Source organism: Triturus cristatus, chromosome 12 (genome assembly GCF_964204655.1).
Source record: "Triturus cristatus chromosome 12, aTriCri1.1, whole genome shotgun sequence".
Taxonomy (NCBI): domain Eukaryota; kingdom Metazoa; phylum Chordata; class Amphibia; order Caudata; family Salamandridae; genus Triturus; species Triturus cristatus.
In genome coordinates, this window is record NC_140595.1 from 2,953,506 (window position 1) to 2,977,257 (window position 23,752).

Here is a 23,752-nt window from a genome sequence, read left to right on the forward strand (position 1 = left end):
AACAGGCAAAGTATAAATATTTACACATTATCATAAGAGGGAGAAGTTCTCCCAGGTAAAGCACCTGACACACACCTGGTGTCTGCCAAAAGCGTGGCCTGGGGTGGGCGGAGTTTCAGTCACTGGCCTCGCCCAGCGCCTCCAGTCTCCCACTTCCTCCTGGCACTCAGAACCCCTCCTGTCTGTATCCCACCTCCCCCTGCCCCTCAAAACCCCTCCTGTGCTCCCCACCTCACCCTGCCCCTCAAAACCCCTCCTGTGCTCCCCACCTCCACCTGCCCCTCAAAACCCCTCCTGTGCTCCCCACCTCCCCTATCCCTAAGACATCTCCCCCGAGGGGCTCCCTCCTGTCACTCATTATCCAGCTAAGCCCCGCCCACTTTAAGTGTAACTGACAGTTATTGAGCTCCGCCCCTCAGAGTACAGATCAGCCAAGTCTGGCAACTTCTTGAGTGTAACTGACAGTTCTTTAGCCCCGCCCCCGTGGCTCGTGTCACTCAGGTGCAGATCAGCCAGGCCCCGCTCACTCTGAGAGTAACTGAGTTCTTTGCCCCGCCCCCGTGGCTCGTATCACCGGCCCCGCCCCCTCCACGTGATTGACAGCTCTGAGCCCCGCGGATCCGGCGTCAGCGGTCACAGGATTATCAGCGGCTGAGCCGGGAGTGAGCGACGACCCGAGCCCCGGACACCGAGTGACCCCAGACCCCGCCATGGCGACCCTCAGGGAGCGGATCCGCGCCTTCCTGCACGGGGACCACCTGCTGGGCAGAGTCCTGGGCAAACTCGAGGCCAAGAGCGGCCTGAAGCGGGAGCACCTGGCGGCAGGTGAGGGAGGGGTCTGTGAGGGTGTCTGTGAATGGTAGCGGAGAGGGGTCTGTGAGGGCAAGTAAGTGGGGTCTGTGAGTGCAGTTGAGGGGGAGGTGAGGAGGGTCTGTGAGGGGCAGGTGAGGGGGGTCTGTGAGGCCAGGTGAGGGGGGTCTGTGAGTGGAGGTGAGGGGGGAGTCTGTGAGGCACAGGTGAGGGGGGTCTGCGAGGGCAGGTGAGGGGGGTCTGGGAGGGCAGGTGAGGGGGGTCTGGGAGGGCAGGTGAGGGGTGTCTGCGAGGGTAGGTGAGGGTGTCTGTGAGGAACCACCAAGGGCAGGTGAGGTGGTCTGTGAGGAGGGTCTGTGAGGGGCAGGTGAGGAGGGTCTGTGAGAGCAAGTGAGTGGTGTCTGTGAGGGGGTTTGTGAAGGGCAGCAGAGGGGGGTCTGTGAGGGCAGGTGAGTGGGGTCTGTGAGGGTGAGTGAGTGGGGTCTGTGAGGGGCAGGTTAGAGGGGGTCGGCGAGTGAGAGGGGTCTCCAAAGGACAGGTGAGGGGGGTCTGTGAGGCACAGGTGAGGGGGGGTCTGTGAGGCACAGGTGAGGGGGGGTCTGTGAGGCACAGGTGAGGGGTGTCTGTGAGGCACAGGTGAGGGGTGTCTGTGAGGCACAGGTGAGGGGTGTCTGTGAGGCACAGGTGAGGGGTGTCTGTGAGGCACAGGTGAGGGGTGTCTGTGAGGCACAGGTGAGGGGGGTCACAGGTGAGGGGGGTCTGTGAGGCACAGGTGAGGGGGGTCTGTGAGAGACAGGTGAGGGGGTCTGTGAGGAACCACCAAGGGCAAGTGAGGGGGGGTGTTGGACAGGCCACACAGAGGGCTGGCTCCCCCCCCGCACGACAGGGCCCGAGCTCCGGCCCACCCAGCATACCCCCGTGACAAGCCCCTGTACTCCGTCTCCCGACGGACCCTCTGCCCTCGGACCCCTACTCATCACGGGGTCCAGCCCCACCGGCTTCCCCGGCCAGGTCAAGCCGCCATCTTGGGCCCTGCACCACGCGGCCGCGTGGCCTCACCTCGACCCTAACCCCGGGCCTGGCCGGCCCCGACATCCCGGCACCACCATCCACCCAGGAGGTGAGCGGACCACTTGGCAGGTCAATGGGAGAACGAAGCGTCAAGAGCTCTTCCCCCGCCAGGTGCCGATCGCCTCCAGCAGCCCCCAGGCGCTGGCTCCACCCCCTGCTGGGTGTCTGGACACCTTCATCCCGGACCCTCCGACCTCCAAGTGCGAGGGTCCGGACATCAAAGGGCACCAGCCCTATAACTAAGACAGCTCCGGAGCAGGAAGGCAGTTGTATCCTGGAGTCGAGAGACACCGAGTGAACTCAACCCTGACGGTCTACTGGCGCTGCCGTAGCCCGCTCTTGTGAACCATCGTCCTGCCTGCTGGCGCTGCCGCGGCCTTCTGCAACCTTCATCTTCCTGGGACCTGCTGGCGCTGCCGCGGCCCGTTGTACCGACCATCCTCACCGGGACCTGCTGGCGCTGCCGCGGCCCTCTGCAACCTTCATCTTCCTGGGACCTGCTGGCGCTGCCGCGGCCCGTTGTAACGACCATCCTCCCCGGGACCTGCTGGCGCTGCCGCGGCCCTCTGCAACCTTCATCTTCCTGGGACCTGCTGGCGCTGCCGCGGCCCGTTGTATCGACCATCCGCACCGGGACCTGCTGGCGCTGCCGCGGCCCATACCACCTAACCACCAAGCTCGAGGATTGTGAGCTCATCACCATCTCATCCGAATTACCTGATTGGTAAATAGACTGTCCCGCTACCCCCTTCCCTACCTTACGAGACTCTAATCGAGGGGACCCCTGAGTCCAGACCTCCTTGTACCATTTTACCGTACCTTAAATAAGTGTCGATAAAGATCACTGAACCTTATCCGTGTGTGATATCTGTCTGTGGGGGGGAAGTTACTTGTCTGTACGATCGCTGGAGACGGCTCTCCCCGGAGACCTCTCCTCCTGACCCCGGCCGACCCTCCCGGTCCGTCTACCTTTTCTAACATTGGTGGCCAGCGGCGCGATCCGAATCAACGCGTAATCGTACAGAGAGTAGCTCACCCCACGACAAAGCACGATGTCGACCAAAGATAGCAGCTCCACCGAGAAGTTCCAAATGGAGAAACTAGAGGAGTACAACCACCGCGAACTGAGACAATTTTGCATAGAACTTGGCATTGCTACCACTGGCCTGAGTACCAAGGATGACCTAAAGCACGCCCTTGAGTCGTGGACAGAAACGGGGGTCGCAAGACCCTCCGACCAAAACAGCGTCACACCAGAGGGGAACGCCACGACTCCCGAGGAACGGGGAACGGGCCTATCACCGGAGGAGATACGAGAAAGAGACAGAGTCAGACTGCACGAATTAGAGATGGCACGACTCAAGATGGATGGGGAGCTCAAGTTAGCTGAACAGAAACTCAACCTCGAGCAGATGCGGATTCGAGAGGAGCGAGAAGAAAAACAGAGACAGAGAGAGCTGGAAGAGAAAAAGATAACGCTCGAGCACGAGCGCCAATTGGCAGAGATAGAACTGCGCAAACAGCATAAGGACTTGGGGGTGCCTGAAAGACCACACACCCCGGGACCAACTGAGAAAAAAGTTCACATCCCCAAGGATGTGGTCCGCGAGTATGTCCGAGAAGACGACATACAACAATGGTTTAAGGCCTATGAGTTCGCAATGACCTCCCACCGGATCGACCGGAGTGATTGGGGAGCCGGACTTTGGGGGAGATTTATCAACGAGGGTCGCGATGCCCTGCTGCAGCTCCCCGATCACCAAATGTCGTCCTACGACCACATGAAGGCTGCCCTCCTCACCCGCTACGGCCTCACGCCCGAGATGTACCGCCAGAGGTTCAGGGATTGCACCCGGATCCCAGGTACCACTTGGGTGGAATACGTGAACTATTTCAGCCGGGCCTTCGAGGGTTGGATCAAGGGAAGTCAGGTCACCACCTACGAACAGCTCTTCAACCTCATGGTATGGGAACACCTGTCAAACAACTGCTTCGTCGAGCTCCGGCAGCATCTACTCGACAGTAAGCTGACTGACCCCCGGCAGCTCGCCGCCGAAGCTGACCGGTGGGAGAGCACCCGAGTGGGCCGGAAAGGGCCACACGACCAGAACAGAAGCAACCAAGGCCAGCACCGTCCTCGGGGAGGAGGAGGAGGCCAGGGGCGGGGGAGAGACGCCTTGCCAGCAACAACCGTGGCCAGCACCCCGCCGCCGACCGGCCGGGGCAACCCCCCGTTGCGGCCTGGGTACCGAGCCAACGTCACGTGCCACAGATGCCAGCGACTAGGCCACTACGCCAACGATCCGAACTGCCCGCTGAACCAAACGCCCAAACCCCGCCAGGTAGCTGCCGCTGCCCTGGGGGAGGAGCAGTCGTTGGAGGGTCCCGAGGAGTGTGAGCCGGACCAGCAAGGGTGGGAACCGGCCGCCATGGTCCTGGCATGCTTAGGGGGAAGAGACATGGTTCCGCGGGCTCCCCTACCCGCCAACACCAGGAAATACGGTCAGTGGGTGACCATTAATGGACAGAGAGCTGAGGCCTTGCGCGACACCGGCGCCAGCGTGACGGCCGTCCGCTGTCACCTGGTGAAGCCCGAGCAGATCTTGCCGAACATTCTCTGCCCCGTCCGCTCGGCAGATAACTCTGAAAGCATGTGCAAGATGGCCTGCGTCCCGTTTGAATGGGGAGGGGTCTCCGGCCTACTGAAAGTGACGGTCCGGGACGATGCCCCCGTGGACTGCCTCCTGGGGAATGACCTCGAGAGTTCCCCGTGGGCCACCGTCGAGAGAAGAGAGCACTTGGGGATGCTGGGCCTCCCGGACTGGGCCTGCATAACCACCCGATCCATGGCCGGCCGGGCCGCCCCCCGATCAGAAGAAACCGAATGGCCGGCACCTCCGCCCCCGGTTGCCCCCGTAGAGGACAACGGCGAGGCCGACCTCCCAGACCCGGCCCCCGAAGAAAACGCGCAACCCCAGGACCTTCCGGATCTGGCTCAGTGGCGGCAAGAAGGGGGGCCCACCCAAGAACAGTTCCGCCAGGAGCAAAAGACCTGTCCCTCCCTCGAGGGGCTTCGCCAACAAGCCAGCACCCAAGCCGCCGGGGACACCACCGGAACCCACTGGGTCTACTGGGATAACGACCTGCTCTACAGCGAGCAAAGAATCGCCGAGCTGGGGGCCAGTCGAGTTCTGGTGGTACCGCTCCGCTTCCGAGACTTTCTACTCAACCTAGCCCACGATGTCCCCCTGGCTGGGCACCTGGGCCAAGATAAAACGTACAGTCGACTGGTGACCCACTTTTTCTGGCCAAAAATGAGGAATGACGTCCTGAACCACTGCCGATCGTGCCCCACATGCCAAGCAAGCGGGAAGAGTGGCCGGAAGCTTAAGGCTCCTCTACAACCCTTCCCGGTGGTCACCACCCCGTTCGAGAGGGTGGGGATAGACATTGTGGGGCCGCTGGACCCTCGCACGGCACAAGGACACAGGTTCATCTTGGTACTAGTGGACCATGCCACCCGCTATCCCGAGGCGGTGCCCCTACGGACCGTGACCGCTCCAGTGGTTGGCCGGGCCCTGATGGGGATCTTCTCCCGGGTAGGCTTCCCCCGAGAAGTCGTCAGCGACCGAGGTACGAACTTCATATCGAAGTACATGAAGTCCCTCTGGCAACAATGCGGGGTCACATACAGATTCACGACCCCCTATCACCCCCAAGGAAACGGACTAGTGGAGCGGTTCAACCGCACTCTCAAAGGGATGATTGGGGGATTGGAAGAGCCTCTCCGTCGCCAGTGGGATGTACTGCTCCCGTGCCTCCTCTTCGCCTACCGAGAAGTACCCCAGAAGTCCCTCGGCTTTAGCCCCTTTGAACTCCTATACGGACACCCTGTGCGAGGGCCCCTCAGCCTCGTGAAGGAGGGCTGGGAGTCGGCCCCCCTAACGACCCCTCCAGACGTCTTCAAATACCTCCTGGCCCTACGAAACCAGACCCGGCGCTTCAGGGAGATGGCCAAGGCGAACCTCGAGGCCAGTCAGGAGGACATGAAAAGGTGGTATGATCACAATGCCTCCTCCGTTGAGTTCGAGCCTGGGCAGCAAGTATGGGTGATGTCCCCCACCGAACCATGTGCCCTGCAAGACAAGTGGACGGGGCCCTTCAAAGTGGTCGAGCGTAAAAGCCCCGTCACTTACCTCATCGACATGGGGTCCACCCGGAACCCCCTGCGGGTCCTCCACACCAACCGGCTCAAACCACACTTTGTGCGCTCCGAACTAAGCCTCCTGATGGCGACCGACAGTGGTACAGAAGAAGACTCCGAGCCCCTCCCGGATCTCTTAAAGACTCAGGAGAAGGACGGCTCCGTGGATGGGGTCCGGCTCTCCGACGCCCTCACTTCGGAGCAACGCCAGGACTGCCGGGACCTCCTGCTGCAGTTCGCTGCCCTGTTCTCACTCACCCCCGGGGTCACCCCTTGGTGTTTGCACGACGTAGACACCGGGGACAGTCCCCCTGTCCGGCACCGGGCCTACCGCGTACCAGATCGGGTACGGACCTGCATACAGGAGGAAGTGGCCAAGATGCTCACGATCGGGGTCATCGAGCCCTCGGACAGTCCCTGGGCCAGTCCGGTTGTATTAGTTCCCAAGGCCGCTGCCCCCGGCACCGCCCCTGAACTGAGATTCTGCGTCGACTACCGGGGCTTGAACGCTGTCACCCGGACCGACGCTCATCCCATCCCCCGAGCAGACGAGCTGATCGACCGGCTGGGGGCCGCCCGCTACCTTAGTATCTTCGACCTGACGGCGGGCTACTGGCAGATCGGCCTCACACCCAGGGCTCAGGAACGGTCAGCCTTCTCCACCCCCGATGGCCACTATCAATTTAAGGTCATGCCCTTTGGCATGAAGAATGCCCCCGCCACATTCCAACGTCTTGTGAACCAGGTCTTGGCAGGGCTCGAAGAATTCAGCGCTGCCTACCTGGACGATATCGCTGTATACAGCCGCCACTGGTCCGACCACCTCCGTCACCTCCAAGAGGTCCTCCAAGCCCTCCAGCGGGCCGGCCTCACCATTAAAGCCGGCAAGTGCCAAATTGGCCAAGGGTCTGTGACCTACCTGGGGCACCAAGTGGGAAGCGGGCTGGTGGCCCCACTACAACTTAAGATTGCTGCCATCCAGTCCTGGCAGCCCCCCGTCACCCAGACCGAGGTCCGAGCCTTCTTAGGGCTCACCGGCTACTACCGGCGGTTCGTGAAGGACTACGGCAGCATCGTGGGGCCCCTCACGGGACTCACATCCAAGAATCAACCGAAGCGGGTCCACTGGACTCCTGATTGTCAAGCGGCCTTCGAAGAGCTGAAGGCCGCCCTGTGCACCGCCCCGGTGCTCCAGGCCCCCGATTACAGTCGGGAATTTGTAGTACAGACCGACGCCTCCGACCACGGCATCGGGGCCGTCCTCTCTCAGCTGAACCCCGAAGGTCATGACCAGCCGGTGGCCTTCATCAGTCGACGTCTCCTGGCCCGAGAACAGCGTTGGAGCACAATCGAGAGGGAGGCATTTGCAGTAGTGTGGGCCCTCAAAAAGCTCCGGCCCTATCTCTTCGGTACCCACTTCCGGGTACAAACCGACCATCGACCCCTGCAATGGCTGATGCAGATGCGGGGGGAGAACCCAAAACTCTTGCGCTGGTCCATTTCCCTGCAGGGAATGGACTTCACTGTGGAGCACCGGCCAGGCCAAGACCACGCCAACGCGGACGGCCTGTCCCGCTTTTTCCGCCTCGACGAAGAGAGTCCCCAAGGAGATGGGTGACTCTCCCCGCCTTCAGCTGGGGGGGACGCATGTTGGACAGGCCACACAGAGGGCTGGCTCCCCCCCCGCACGACAGGGCCCGAGCTCCGGCCCACCCAGCATACCCCCGTGACAAGCCCCTGTACTCCGTCTCCCGACGGACCCTCTGCCCTCGGACCCCTACTCATCACGGGGTCCAGCCCCACCGGCTTCCCCGGCCAGGTCAAGCCGCCATCTTGGGCCCTGCACCACGCGGCCGCGTGGCCTCACCTCGACCCTAACCCCGGGCCTGGCCGGCCCCGACATCCCGGCACCACCATCCACCCAGGAGGTGAGCGGACCACTTGGCAGGTCAATGGGAGAACGAAGCGTCAAGAGCTCTTCCCCCGCCAGGTGCCGATCGCCTCCAGCAGCCCCCAGGCGCTGGCTCCACCCCCTGCTGGGTGTCTGGACACCTTCATCCCGGACCCTCCGACCTCCAAGTGCGAGGGTCCGGACATCAAAGGGCACCAGCCCTATAACTAAGACAGCTCCGGAGCAGGAAGGCAGTTGTATCCTGGAGTCGAGAGACACCGAGTGAACTCAACCCTGACGGTCTACTGGCGCTGCCGTAGCCCGCTCTTGTGAACCATCGTCCTGCCTGCTGGCGCTGCCGCGGCCTTCTGCAACCTTCATCTTCCTGGGACCTGCTGGCGCTGCCGCGGCCCGTTGTACCGACCATCCTCACCGGGACCTGCTGGCGCTGCCGCGGCCCTCTGCAACCTTCATCTTCCTGGGACCTGCTGGCGCTGCCGCGGCCCGTTGTAACGACCATCCTCCCCGGGACCTGCTGGCGCTGCCGCGGCCCTCTGCAACCTTCATCTTCCTGGGACCTGCTGGCGCTGCCGCGGCCCGTTGTATCGACCATCCGCACCGGGACCTGCTGGCGCTGCCGCGGCCCATACCACCTAACCACCAAGCTCGAGGATTGTGAGCTCATCACCATCTCATCCGAATTACCTGATTGGTAAATAGACTGTCCCGCTACCCCCTTCCCTACCTTACGAGACTCTAATCGAGGGGACCCCTGAGTCCAGACCTCCTTGTACCATTTTACCGTACCTTAAATAAGTGTCGATAAAGATCACTGAACCTTATCCGTGTGTGATATCTGTCTGTGGGGGGGAAGTTACTTGTCTGTACGATCGCTGGAGACGGCTCTCCCCGGAGACCTCTCCTCCTGACCCCGGCCGACCCTCCCGGTCCGTCTACCTTTTCTAACAGGGGGTCTGTGAGGGGGGGGGTCTGTGAGGGCAAGTGAGGGGGGTCTGTGAGGGGCAAGTGAGGGGGGTCTGTGAGGGGCAAGTGAGGGGGGGTCTTTGAGGGGGGGGTCTTTGAGGGGCAAGTGAGGGGGGGGGTCTTTGAGGGGCAAGTGAGGGGGGGGTCTTTGAGGGGCAAGTGAGGGGGGGTCTTTGAGGGGCAAGTGAGGGGGGGTCTTTGAGGGGCAAGTGAGGGGGGTCTTTGAGGGGCAAGTGAGGGGGGGGTCTGAGGGGCAAGTGAGGGGGGGTCTTTGAGGGGCAAGTGAGGGGGGGTCTTTGAGGGGCAAGTGAGGGGGGTCTTTGAGGGGCAAGTGAGGGGGGGTTTGAGGGGCAAGTGAGGGGGGGTCTGAGGGGCAAGTGAGGGGGGGGTCTGAGGGGCAAGTGAGGGGGGGTCTGTGAGGGGGGGTCTGTGAGGGCAAGTGAGGGGGGGTCTTTGAGGGGCAAGTGAGGGGGGGGTCTTTGAGGGGCAAGTGAGGGGGGGTCTTTGAGGGGCAAGTGAGGGGGGTCTTTGAGGGGCAAGTGAGGGGGGGGTCTTTGAGGGGCAAGTGAGGGGGGGGTCTTTGAGGGGCAAGTGAGGGGGGGTCTTTGAGGGGCAAGTGAGGGGGGTCTTTGAGGGGCAAGTGAGGGGGGGTCTGAGGGGCAAGTGAGGGGGGGGGTCTGAGGGGCAAGTGAGGGGGGGTCTGAGGGGCAAGTGAGGGGGGGTCTGAGGGGCAAGTGAGGGGGGGTCTGAGGGGCAAGTGAGGGGGGGTCTGAGGGGCAAGTGAGGGGGGGTCTTTGAGGGGCAAGTGAGGGGGGGTCTGAGGGGCAAGTGAGGGGGGGTCTGAGGGGCAAGTGAGGGGGGGGTCTGAGGGGCAAGTGAGGGGGGGTCTGAGGGGCAAGTGAGGGGGGGTCTGAGGGGCAAGTGAGGGGGGGTCTGAGGGGCAAGTGGGGGGGTCTGAGGGCTAAGTGAGGGGGGTCTGTGAGGGCAAGTGAGTGGGATCTGTGAGTGGGTCTGTGAGGGCAGGTGAGGGGCGTCTGTGAGTGCAACTGAGAGGGGTCTGTGAGGGCAAGTTAGTGGGGTCTCTGAAGGGGAGGTTAGAGGGGTCAGTGAGGGGGGTCTGTGAAGGACAGGTGAGGGGGTCTGTGAGGAACCACCAAGGGCAAGTGAGGGGGGTCTGTGAGGGCAAGTGAGGGGGGTCTGTGAAGGGCAGGTGAGGGGGTCTGTGAGGAACCACCAAGGGCAAGTGAGGGGGGTCTGTGAGGGCAAGTGAGGGGGGTCTGTGAAGGGCAGGTGAGGGGCATCTGTGAGGTCAAGTGAGAGGGGTCTGAGGGGCAAGTGAGGGAGGTCTGTGAGGGGCAGCTGGGGCAGTTGAGGTGGCTCTTGTGAGGGGCAGTTGAGGTGGCTCTTGTGAGGGGCAGTTGAGGTGGCTCTGTGAGGGGCAGTTGAGGTGGCTCTGTGAGGGGCAGGTGAGGGAGGTCTGTTAGGGTGAGTGAGTGGGGTCTGTGAGGGGCAGGTTAGAGGGGTCTGTGAGGCGCAGGTGAGGGGGGGTCTGTGAGGTGCAGGTGAGGGGGGTCTGTGAGGCGCAGGTGAGGGGGGGTCTGTGAGGCGCAGGTGAGGGGGGGTCTGTGAGGCGCAGGTGAGGGGGGGTCTGTGAGGCGCAGGTGAGGGGGGTCTGTGAGGCGCAGGTGAGGGGGGTCTGTGAGGCGCAGGTGAGGGGGGGTCTGTGAGGTGCAGGTGAGGGGGGGTCTGTGAGGCACAGGTGAGGGGGGACTGTGAGGGCGGTCTGTGAGGGACAGGTGAGGGTGTCTGTGAGGAACCACCAAGGGCAAGAGAGGGGGGTCTGTGAGGGCAAGAGAGGGGGTCTGTGAGGGCAAGAGAGGGGGGTCTGTGAGGGCAAGAGAGGGGGGTCTGAGGGGCAAGTGAGAGGGGTCTGTGAGGGGGGTCTGTGCGGCCAAGTGAGTGGGGTCTGTGAGGGCAAGTCTGTGAGGGGGTCTGTGAGGGCAAGTGAGAGGGGGCAGTAGAGGTGGCTCTGTGAGGGGGTCTGAGGGGCAAATGAGGGGGTCTGAGGGGCAAGTGAGGGGGGTCTGTTAGGGCAAGTCAGAGGTGTCTGAGGGGCAAGTGAGGGGGTCTGTTAGGGGTGGCTGGGGCAGGTGAGGGCGTCTGTGAGGGCAAGTCTGAGGGGCAAGTGAGGCGGGTCTGTGAGGGGGGTCTGTGAGGGGCAGGTGAGGGGGGTCTGTGAGGGGCAGGTTAGGGGGGTCTGTGAGGGGCAGGTTAGGGGGGTCTGTGAGGGCAAGTGAGGGGGTCTGTGAGGCACAGGTGAAGGAGGTCTGTGAGAGGGGTCTGTGAGGGGCAAGTGAGAGGGGTCTGTGAGGGCAAGTGAGAGGGGTCTGAGGGGCAAGTGAGGGGCAGCTGGGGCAGGTGAGAGGGGGTCTGTGAGGGCAGGTGAGAGGGGGTCTGTGAGGGCAGGTGAGAGGGGGTCTGTGAGGGCAGGTGAGAGGGGGTCTGTGAGGGCAGGTGAGGGTGTGTCTGAAGGGCAGGTGAGGGGCGTCTGTGAGGGCAAGTGAGGGGCGTCTGTGAGGGCAAGTGAGAGGGGTCTGAGGGGCAAGTGAGGGGGGTCTGTGAGGGGCAGATGGGGCAGGTGAGTGGGGTCTGTGAGGGGCAGGTGAGTGGGGTCTGTGAGGGGCAGGTGAGTGGGGTCTGTGAGGCACAGGTGAAGGTCTGTGAGAGGGGTCTGTGAAGGGCAAGTGAGAGGGGTCTGTGAAGGGCAAGTGAGAGGGGTCTGTGAAGGGCAAGTGAGAGGGGTCTGTGAAGGGCAAGTGAGAGGGGTCTGTGAAGGGCAAGTGAGAGGGGTCTGTGAGGGGCAGGTGTGGGGGCGTGTGAGGGGTGCCTGTGAGGGGGGCAGGTGTGGGGGCTGGTGAGGGGGGGGTGTGAGAGGCACAGGTAAAGGTCTGTGAGGGCAGGTGAGGGGCGCCTGTGAGGGGCAGGTGAGGGGCGCCAGTGAGGGGCAGGTGAGGGGGGCCTGTGAGGGGCAGGTGAGGGGGGTGTGTGAGGCACAGGTAAAGGTCTGTGAGGGCAGGTGAGGGGGGTCTGTGAGGGCAGGTGAGGGGTCTGTGAGGGACAGCTGGGGCAGGTGTGGGGGTCTGTGAGGGACAGGTAAGGGGGGTCTGTGAGGGGCAGCTGAGAGGGTTCTGTGAAGGGCAGGTGAGAGGGGTCTTTGTGGGCAAGAGAGGGGGGTCTGTGAGGGGCAGCTGGGGCAGTTGTGGGGGTCTATGAGGGCAAGTGAGAGGTCTCTGTGAGGGGGGTCTCTGAGGGGCAGGTGAGGGGGGTCTCTGAGGGGCAGGTGAGGGGGGTCTCTGAGGGGCAGGTGAGGGGGTGTGTGGGGGGCATGTGAGGGGGTCTGTGAGGCACAGGTGAGAGGGGTCCGTGAGGAACCACCCAGGGCAGGTGTGAGGGGTCTGTGAGGAACCACCAGGGCAGGTGTGAGGGGCAGCTGAGGGGGGTATGGGAGGGGCAGCTGAGAGGGATCTGTGAGGAACCACTGAGGGCAGGTGAGAGGAGTCTGTGAGGTGCAGCTGAGGAGCGTCTGTGAGGGGAACCTGGCAGCAGGTAAAATGGGCTATGTGCAGGCACCTGGCGGCAGGTAAAGTGAGAGCAGTTGGTAACACCGACAGCAGATGAAGGGGTGTGGGTAACACCTGGCAACATGTGAGGGGTGCTATGGGGAAGCACCTGGTGGCAGGTTAAGGGGGCAGTGGGGAAGCGTCTGGCGGCAGGTGAAGGGGGCAGTGGGGAAGCGTCTGGCAGCAGGTGAAGGGGGCAGTGGGGAAGCGTCTGGCGGCAGGTGACGGGGGCAGTGGGGAAGCACCTGGCGGCAGGTGACGGGGGCAGTGGGGAAGCACCTGGCGGCAGGTGAAGGGGGCAGTGGGGAAGCACCTGGCGGCAGGTGATGGGCTGTGTTTTAAGATACCTTGCAGGGCTGACACCTACTGCAGAGATCTTTGTGTTCCCATCAATCTTGAGAGGATTATAACAGTGGACAGAAAGCACCGGTGATCACTGGTGTGGGAGAGGTCTGTGTGTTTGTCTGGTCACAGCATTGACTCATACAGTAGCATAGAGGGTTAATGTACCTGCTGCAGTTCACGGATTTCTCTTCTATGTGGATACGTAGGTGGGCTACTGCTCCGGTCACTGAGATCCTGTTCCTTCCAGTTCATAAGCTGGGATCCTTCTAACATAGCACAGTTGTTAGACGGACCGGGAGGGTCGGCCGAGGACAAGGGGAGAGGTCTCCGGGGAGAGCCGTCTCCAGCGATCGTACAGACGAGTAACTTCCCCCCCACAGATGTACACCACACGAAGATAAGGTTTAACGTTCTTTATAAGCACTCTTTAGGTACGATAGAATGGTACAAGGAGGTCAGGACTCAGGGGTCCCCTCGATTCTAGTCTCTTGGTTGGGAAAGGGGGTAGCGGGACAGTCTTGTTACCAATCTGGTAGAGGCGATGATATGATGGATAGCTCACAATCCTCGAGCTCGGTGTTCTAGATGGAAGGGCCGCGGCGGCGCCAGCAGGTCCCGGTGAAGGTGGTAGTTACAACGGTCCGCGGCAGCGCCAGCAGGTCCCGACGAGGATGAAGGATGCAGAGGGTTGCGGCAGTGCCAGCAGGCAGGACGATAGTTCGCAAGGCAGGGCTACGGCAGCGCCAGTAGTCCGTCAAGGATGAGTTCTTCACGGTGTCTCTCGACTCCAGGATACAACTGCCTTCCTGCTCTGGAGCTGCCCCAGTTATAGGTCTGGCGCCCTTTGATGTCCGGACCCTCGCACTTGGAAGTTGCGAGGTCCGGGATGAGGGAGTCCAGACACCCAGCAGGGGGGTGGATCCAGCGCCCGGGGGAGCTGGGGGGCGATCGGCACCTGGCGGGGGAGAGCCATCGACACTTCTTTCTCCCATTGACCTGCCAAGTGGTCCGTTCACCTCCTGGGTGGATGGTGGTGCCGGGATGTCGGGGCCTGGCCGGGCCCAGGGTTAGGGTTGAGCTGAGGCCACGCGACCTCGTGGTGCAGTGTCCAAGATGGCGGCCGGGCCGGGCGAGGGAGCCGGTAGTGGTTCGGCCCCATGATACCGAGATGTCCGGGGGCAGGAGTCCCGTATGAGACGGGGTGCGGGTTGCTTCTGTGGGTAACACCTGGAGAGCCGGGGCTCGGGCCCTGTTATGCGGGGAGGGAGCAAGCCCCTTAGGTGGCCTGTCCAACAACAGTGATCTGCTTACCAGCATCGATGAGCTACAATGAAACTAGAAGGCATGGGTTTAGATCCGTATTGCTTTTTAGGTCTAGCCTGCGAACGCAGCGCGAAGCGCTGCTTTCCGCCAGCGAGATCTATTGTTGCTGACTTGCCTCGGAAGTGGGACAGGAGATGGGCACGCGCAAGGCTTTTTGCGGATTTGAGCTGGTGTACATGCACGTGCACACACGTGATGTGCACATCTCCTGTCCCGCTTCCGACGACATGCCAGCCCCGTTAGAGCGGCCCGCTGCAAGATGGGGCCGCTCAGAATTGCAAAAGTACACTTTCGCCAATAATAGCCCACACGGAGCCCCCCCAGCCCTTCTTCACTCACCGGGCTGCTCTTCTGGGGGGGGCTCCTCCTCGCGGCTGCAGCACTTCTGTTGCGGGGCTTCCCTGCACTCCTGGGAGCCCCGCGCTGCTGTGGTCATCCTCGGCCGCTGCAGTCTTCACCCGGGCCCCCTCCTGGGAACCGGGGCGTCACTTCACTCCGGCCGCCACCGCGGGGCTGTCCCTTCAGCATGGGAGCCCCGCGTTAGCACGGCACGCCGGTTTCTGTTTTTGGCGGAGCAGGCCCCGCCCACTTCCCGGGCAAGGGCGCCTGACTTCCGGCTTGAAGACTAGTTCACTCCCCTTTTTGTTTTTATTGACATTCCTAGTGGTGCCAGAGACAGATGAAAGTGGGCTTCCTCGACTTCAATTCATTAAATCCCGGTCGCGTGCGAGCATGTTTGTCTGTGGTTGAAGAGAGCGAGGGAGGGACGCGCTGCTGTCATGGCATTACAAAGGGGTACATGCTTTGAATAACTTGTTTTCCTTGCATTCTTGTGTTTAATTTTTTTCGCCCCTCACAGCCGTAAGAATGTGGTGTCAGCAGGTCGGGGGTGGGGACATAGCATGTTCCAAGCTGTGGATCCTTCTCGTTTCCGCTCTGCTCCTCCCCCTTCCGCCACCCCTTGTAAAAGTTATTGTCGGAGTCCATGCAGTCTCAGGTAGGTAGATGAATGTGAAATGTTCCTCTCCATTAGTAGTCGCACTTGACTGGAGTCTCATTACATTACTATGGCGCTTTAGCAGTGGAATGGGCCTCGCGCTTGGGTTCCGAGCACCCTTCATACTTTCCAGATAACGTAAATTACCCTCAACCTCATTGCCTCGAATGATCAAGCATTAAATTGCTAGTAAAAACAAATCCAGAGGAAAGCGGAACAGAACCAGGGGTTGACTCGAGACTGTTTTTCAGCAGCAGAGACGAGTCGCTGACTCTTAGGCACTTGCACAAGATGAATCCACGGCAGGCTTGCTGTACAGTGATTCCAACGGCATTTAACAACACACCTGTAGAACCCTAACCATGCTTAATAACTGCAAATGATGGCCTGCTCTCATGTTGTGTTCTTTCAAAGTAAGTGTTTCCACAGGAGAGACGGAAGGGAAGCCCCTGACAGGAGCGTTCTTCTAGGAAGGTGTCCTGATTCCCCCAGTGGGCGTCATGATCTTTTGTCTTTGTGTTGTGATCTTTCTTCTACATGTTGCATGAATTCCAGCCATGATGATACTTCTTGGTGTTGTAATCATATTACAATTTACAATCCATCGTAGAGGCTGCACAGTCCTCCTTCTAGGTGTCATAATCCTTCTCGGGCTGTGATTTTTTTTTTTTTTTAAATGTTACAATACTTCTAGGTGTTGTGATATTTTTCCTGTATGCTGCAATGCTGTGTTTAAGTTTTGGAATTGTTCCCATAGTGCAATAATCAATTGTTTAGGTGTTGTGATAATTTTTATCGGTGTCAACGTCTTTCTGTGTGTTTCGTACAGGAGCTGTGATCCTCCTTCTATATGTCTTAATCCATCTGCTAGGTGACATACTCTATCTAGGTCATGTGATCCATCAATGGTGTAGCTTTTTCAAAACCTACATTTGCACCTTTCTGGACAACAAGCAGAAAGGTCTCTTTGGGCGAAGTAAGAAGAGGTTCAGGCTTTTGTGTTTTCGTTCTCAAGTTCATAACAACATATTCCACAATGCAATTTATAAAGCGGAGAAGTCTAGCCTTTCTACCCACACTCTAGCTGTGGAGATGATCATCTGTGGATCTTTCCAGCTGGAAGAGTAAGACTTTGAGCTCTCTCTTGAAGGAGCTAAAATAATTAATTTCTGTAATAGAGGGGGGGATGGCGTTCCAGACTCTGGGTACTCTTTCTCATAAAGCACGGCCGAGGGTTCAAGCTTTCTTGGTGGATGCAGTTTCTGAGAGGAGGAATTCCTTGCACCAGAGTGTGTGAGATCCACCTAAGGTGTCCATTGTATCAGCCAGATAGATGGGAGGGTTCCCGCATACAGACTTATGAGCAATGCAGTCTTTTTTAATCCACTCGACAGAAAGCCAAGAGAAAAAGACCAACATTGGAGTGATGTTGTCTGATCTCCTAGCATGAGATATCAGACGAGAGTAAGTGTTGAGGGCTGTGTTTAAAGGGACAACTTGAATTTTGGATATGTAGTGGCCCATTCTAGAGAGCACTGAGGCAGGAACCATTCATTTGAGGTTTGATGGATTTCACTGCAGTCTCAACCAGCGCTTAATTTGTAAAAAAATTAAATAAAATAGAAATGACACGCCCCTCATCAGGAGACCCCCGCAGCATGAACCACTGGTTGCCTCTGCCAGAGCTGACAATGACGGCATCAATACACGACTGATCATCACTCCGTTGAACGTGCGGCAATTCCAGGCCTCCAAAGCTATAACGAGCCTTTGCAATGCAATAGGTCTCGCATTTATGTGAGTTCAAGCTGTTGGCTTTGTAGATGACATTGCCTTTTATTTTTCTTTTAAAAACCAAAACATAAATCAAAGGCTTTGTCATTTACAATCCCAAATTCTCAAACTCCTGTAAATGCGAGACCTATTGCATTGCAAATGCTTGTTTCTCAACCTGTCGTTTTCTAAGATTGCAAAGAAGGGCTCCTCGGGGAAGTCATAAGGTCTTGCTAGTACAGACCACCACAATCACGGCATTACGTTTCAGACCCTGACTTTGTGTTTCTCCGGACCATTCACACTTGACATATAATGTCTGCAAGTACAGATGTGAGATTCCTGCCCCTTATAACCCTCTTCGTCGTATGTAACTTTACCTGCGCACTGACTTACACACTTGTATGATTTTATTCCATCTGTGTGTGATGTAAAGTGCTCTGACCCTACACTGGATTGAATAGTGTCTCAAAAGAATTAACTAAATAAAAAAACAGTAGGTGGCATTCAAGTCGTTATTTGTGTAGCTACTCTACACAGAGATCAATCGTGCATTCTTACAGTGAACGCGCATCTATTACATAGAGGCTGAACCAAGTCAAAAGCCGGCCTCCAAGTCAGTTTCTCTAAAGTGCCTGTGAAGTGATAAGCTGTGAGCCTTTATTTCTCACATTGCACGGGCATTTAGTTAACAGGCTCCAGAAAGCCCCCAGCCAGGGTGATACTTGGAAACAAAGAAAGATTGATGGCCCTTTAAATCAGCCTTTTGTTTGGGCTCGGCTGCAAGTGAAAATAAGAAGGCAGGACCCTAGCTGTCTGCAGGCTGCTGCTCCGAACGGACTGACGACCACCTGCGGATAATGCTGAACTGTGGGGAAATGCCCCCAGGATACATTTAGCATGTTACCCTGGGAGGCCGGGTCCCAGGTCTGACAGGCATAGCTGCCAGAAAAGGGATACAGACGGGATCCCCCGACTTTTCAGCACTGTATAAAGCACTACAAAACCAGTGGAAAGGTGTGAAAAACCGACAAAACCAACTAACCACTCGGGGTCTCACAAGATATCCAAACGCTGACTGAATATCCCCTAAATCTGAGATTGACAAACATTCAGCCTACAAAACACAATCCGCTCAGACAGCGGGGTTCATTGGCTTCTTGGGAACGCAAACCCTTAATTGCAACTCTCTCCACCCTAAATAACACATCAAAGCTCCAGACACAACGTAGAAAAATGAAGGCTTTTTTTCACCTTAACCCTAACCAAAATGGGTGTTAACCTGGGAGGGCGGCTCGGTGAGATGAATGCTCGCTACAGTGATCTGCAGGTCACGAGTTCAAAGCCCTGCCAGGGCGGCTCGGCCTTTCATCTTCCTGAGGCAGATACAATGAGTGACATTACAAATCTCATTCTTCACGCTACCAGTAAAGGGAGTTACTGGGCCAATCGGAATACAAGATGTAATGTAATTTACCAGGCAATTCAGATGACAAAAGCAGCTCTGACCTCTGGAGGGACATGAGACCTGTAGATATGTTTCCTACATGTTACTCCCCAAACACGGATAGTGGGTAATATTTTCATACTGGGTCATCACTCTTCCCCCCCCCCCCCCTTATCAGTAACTGGGTCGGGGGACTGAACGCCATGCGATACCCCGAGGCTGGATTCGTAAGAGTGAGCGCTGACGCGCAAGGCCTCGCTGGAAGCCGCAGCTGGCGCGATCGAGTGTCCGCCGTGACGTCACCAAGGCGCGGAGTCCGGACTCCACCTCGTGCATCTTTAATCCGCCGCCCGACACTTCCGATGGCTCCATGTGTTTCTCCCTTCGGCCATAAACAATTAAACGGATATGCGGCCTATTCTCCATTTTTCAACGTTTTATTCGTTTTATCAATTCGTTTAATTTTGTATGGCCTGAGGCCTGAAGCAAACAAAGTGAACAGATAATCACTTCCTGTCCGCCTATCTCATGAATGCCATGGCTGTAAAGCTGTGATTCCACCTCGAGTCTCCTTACTCCACCACCAGACAGTCCCTGCCTCCCTTATCTCACTCGAGCGTTCCTGCTTCCTACCTTTGTCGCAGTTTTCCATCTTTTTCTTCGTCCTTATTTCCCGCTGGTGTCTCTTTCACTCTCTTGCTCTGCATCAGCGTTTGATGAGTATGAGTAGCAGTCATTGGCAAAGCCAATAGGTCTCGGCAATGCTGGAGCTATTGGCCTAGTCAATGTGAATGCCGTTTCGCCATGTTGTCTAGCAGCATGTCTGAAAGTCACTGAAAGCCCAGAATCACAGGATGCTGAGCCGACACCGAGTCTCTTCACCCCCCACATTGAGTTTATTGACCTGCTCCTCCTAGCACAAAAAGCGCTATGACGTGGCCTGGTCTGGCTGCATCAAAGCGCTTTTTTCAGTGACACCCAGCCATGCTGAATAGCAGATGTGCTGCTGGACAACATGGCTAAAAGACCTTCACATTGACAAGGCCAATAGCTCGGGCATTGTCGATCTGTTGCCTTTGCCAGTGCTTGATCAGTGTTGACTGCATCTAGCTGAGCAAATGTGGTTAGTGAGGAAACAGTTAAGGAGCTTTGAAGTGGAGCGAGGAGCTGCCGACTGGGTAATCGGGGAAACCAGGTTTGAATCTTGGGGTCGACTGACAATTTGTAATTCTGAGCATATCACTTACACATGTACGACAGTGAATGTGTCATTGTGTAATGTAACTGGTGAGCACTGAAAGCGCCCCGATACCATCGGCTGCTGTTAGCACTATGGCAAGATGGAGGATGGAACAAGCGCTCCAATACCTTTTGGATTGTGCAAAAAATAAAAGCAGCAGGACGAGGGCGGTAGTGGGGAGATGGGTCCAGCGGGGAAGCAGGAGGGAATGGAGAGATGGGCAAGCAAATACAGGTAATAAAAAACCTCAGTTGAAGCAGGATCATCGACAAAAATGCATGTGTCCATGTGTAATGTAACTGGTGCACACTTAAAGTCCTCCAGTACCATCGGCTTGTGTTCGCGCTATGGCAAGACAGACGACACGCTATGGCAAGACAGACGGAGCAAGCGCTTCAATACCATCAGATCGTGCAAAAAAAATAAAAAATAAACAAGTGTTGTTCGTGTTTTAACACCTTCTTAAGTAGTGTTTGTTTATGTACACAAACATGCATTTTAGTGGTATGAGTACAAGGGAGATGGCCTGAAAGCACAAGTACTCCTATAGAGTGCTTGAAAACAAATACAATTTAAAAAAAAAAAAACACCTGCAAACTGGGAGCAGTGTAAGCAGACGTGCTGGGTCCATGTGCTATGGGAGGGCCAAACACAAGAAGAGGGAATGACGCCTGCATGCCACGATGATGAGCGAAGCTGACGTTTACCAGTGGTCGGAGATGGGTAGTCCACAGATAGAAGGCAGCACGTCTCTGTGGGACCGCGCATATGCTGTCTAGCTAAGACCTAAAAATGAGAGCCACTGGGCCTCGCCCGCAAGTGCAGGCTCACATTAAGCATTGGATACCACTGTAAGTCAAGTAATGACACGTGTCATGTGCCGTAGACTCGGAAAGGAAGTCTGGAGCTTGGCTGCTAAACAAACATCTTATCTGACAACCTTGGGCCGTACGTGCAGCAGGAAACTAAAGAAATTATGAATCGTTGTCGCCTCTGGGGCATACTAGAAAAAGGGTATATTGTAAAAAACAGGAGGCGAGGGTTACTCAACAAGGCTCAAACCCCCATGAATCCAACAATCTAACTACAGAGGGCCCTGCCACACGTCTCAAGGTAACCACTTGAATCTCCGTGCATCTGTACCGTAGCCTGTACCGTGTCTGTAGCTATCCAACAGTGCCTGCCTAGCCACGGTATTGACTCCTATACAACTGTCATCCATACAACATACGCAAAAAAGAGGCATTGCAAATCAGTAATAATCGGTAGCACAGACTGGGTTTGCTAGTGTCCTCATTATCCCTGTTTCACGGGGACTAGCAGCTGCCTGCTCACACCAACACATTTATGTTGTCTCTTTCCCTATTGCTTATGGCTGCAACCACTGTCCCTAAGGCTCAAAGGGGTGCTTTTATTGGCACCTTCTCCACTGCCTCTGATTACAGTGCATCTCAGTGTGGAGGACTCTCATTGTTGGCAAAGTACACCATTGTTTACAATTATTTGAGTTTTCCATTTACAGCAGACTTCCTTGTTTCATGGTGACCAGTCATAAACTAAATACTACAGAGAAGAACCATTATGCCTTTGCCTTCTTGGTCAACATGTTTCGGCTCCAGTGCATCAGATGGCCGCCTTCATCAGGAAGTATTGGGAGGTGTTGCTCTACAAACCACATGCAGTGACCCTACTGTTGCTCAGAGTAGCTTACTCTTTAGGCAGTATCCAGTGTTGCACGTCATCCCATCACGTACCACCTATAAGGTGTACACACTGTCACGTGCCTTGGTGATTACTGTAAATAATTTTCAATACCCGGCCATACCGCACTTCTCAGTACACAGGTGCTAACTGATCACAGAAAGCACAGTCTCATAGATGTTGTTCACTTTTTAGCGCCCAAGTCCCCATAGGTGCTCCGTGTACAAATACATCCAGTTCATTTCACTCACCCTAATTGGGAAGGAGCAGAAAACACGGCCTGATGTAACACCCACTGAGCTGGGTGTCACTAATTAAATAGAGGGAAACAGTCACATGACATAATTTCGCCCTTTCCAAAGATATTTACAAATATTTTTTTTAATGAGTTACTGATTGAGTTGAACCTCTTCTAGAGTTCCCTGGACATCAACACTTTCCAGAGGCCCAGCCACTGGGGCCTGGTACTTTCTTGAGTAGCCTGATCTCTTCGCATCACATGAACAGCATGTGAGGTGCGTTCCTCGAGACGAGTGCGCATGAGTTCTGAAGTGGACTTTTTTGCTTGTATTGGATGGATGGATGTGGTTTTAGAGTCAAAGTAAATAAGTATACTGGAACTGTTTGATATCGGGAGACACAATATGATCTTCAAGCTCCACAGGACTTCAGGACTGGTCGGGCCGCAGACAGATGAGAGGGCATTTGGTGCCCATGAGAAGTGTGACAGTGCTTCTGAAACAGCGAGTTTCCATTTTTCCTAAAGAAGCGTCGGTGTCGCCTAGTCTAACCATCAGGAACACTCTTCTCAAAGGAGCAGGAGGTGTGGCATCCAGTTAATATTCTCTTTTCCGGGCAGTTCGCCATCAAGTGGTACCATGCAAGGCTGTCGGAGATCCCATCCCTGGGTCACGAGCCTTCATATCCTCAGTAGGGGGCCCCTCAGTCTCTTTAGAGAGTCCTCTCCAGAGAGGCACATGCATGGTCTCTACTGAGAGTGTATCCTGCAGATAGAAACGTTCATTATTCTATTAAAAGTATGCTCCTGAGAGGGCCACTGATGCACGGCCTCTACTGAGAGTACTCTGTAGACGCCCATGTGTGCGCGGTCTCCACAGAGAGTACTCTCCAGAGAGGCACATGCATGGTCTCTACTGAGAGTGTATCCTGCAGATGGGAACATTCATTATTCTATTAAAAGAATGCTCCAGTGAGGCCCACTCCTCTCTGGTATCCACTGACGATACGCTTAAGTGAGGCCCATACTGAGTATGCTCTATAGACACCCCATGTGTGTGGGGTCTCTACTGAGAGTACGCTCCTGAGAGGCCTACGCATGCAAAATCTCAAATGGGTGTGGTCTCCACCGAGAGTACGCTCCTGAGAGGTCCACTCATGCACGGTCTCTACTGAGAGTGCTCTGTAGACACCCATGTGTGCACGGTCTCCACAGAGAGTACGCTCCTGAGAGGTCCACTCATGCACGGTCTCTACTGAGAGTGCTCTGTAGACGCTAATGTGTGCGCGGTCTCCACCGAGAGTATGGTCCAGAGAGGCTCACACATGCATAATCTTTACTGAGTGTATGGTCTGGAGAGTCCCATGTAATTTGCGAATTGAGACTCGGAGCGTGGAACTTGATGTACCAGAACCTAGAAGATTAGGCATTCATGTAAATGAATGGACCTTGGTTGGAGGTTTTTCCTGCTATCCGAAAAAAAAAGGCTTATGGCCCTCCACCTGCCCACTGTCACTCGGTCCTTGTACCATTTTCATGGGGGTGATTAGAGCTTCCCGTCCAGTCTGCTGCCAGGCGCAATATACACCAGATCCGGACCCTTGTTGGTTCATGGTTTGCACCGCACTGTGATTGATAAAATAACTCATAGAAAGACCAGCTCTACCAATACCTTTGGACCCAAATTAGAAGTAGCAGCAGGTGTACTTGATTAGATGCGATGACGCTGAAGATACCGAGCTGCATATTTCGCACACTCAGTGATGACGTGTTACTTTGCTAAGCCTTGAAGTTCTATATGGTCAGGAGGAAACACACTGGCTGTACAAATAGTGTTCTGATGCTGGAAATGTGCACAAGGTGAAGACAACAATAAATCCGCTATTTCAGTGCAAGTTTTCTGGCTCTGGACTTCTTGATTAGAGTGCGGCCTGAGCAAACAATGTTCTCTTAAACAAGTTTTCTGGTATTACTATATAGGCCCATGTTTGAATGCTATTGTAATCGGCTGCAATCGACAGACTGCGAGCGCCTATGAAACGTTCCCTATAAGTCAACAGAATCAATGGAATTTGAAAACGCCACCAGCTGCTCTTGAGCCGGCCAGT

The 23,752-nt window shown here is 56.6% G+C and overlaps 1 protein-coding gene across 2 annotated transcripts in view; it reads left to right on the forward strand.

The window, feature by feature from the left end:
• The first annotated feature begins 287 nt into the window (after positions 1-287).
• The window catches only part of REEP6 (receptor accessory protein 6), an 87,136-nt gene continuing 63,671 nt past the window's right edge, over positions 288-23,752 (forward strand). The window contains exon 1 of one of the 2 annotated variants that reach the window (XM_085638530.1): positions 288-825. In XM_085638530.1, the coding sequence (XP_085494656.1) occupies positions 711-825 (115 nt within the window). In that variant the 5' untranslated portion in view covers positions 288-710. The remainder of the gene's footprint in view (positions 826-23,752) is intronic. The other variant, XM_085638531.1, reaches the window with a different exon arrangement.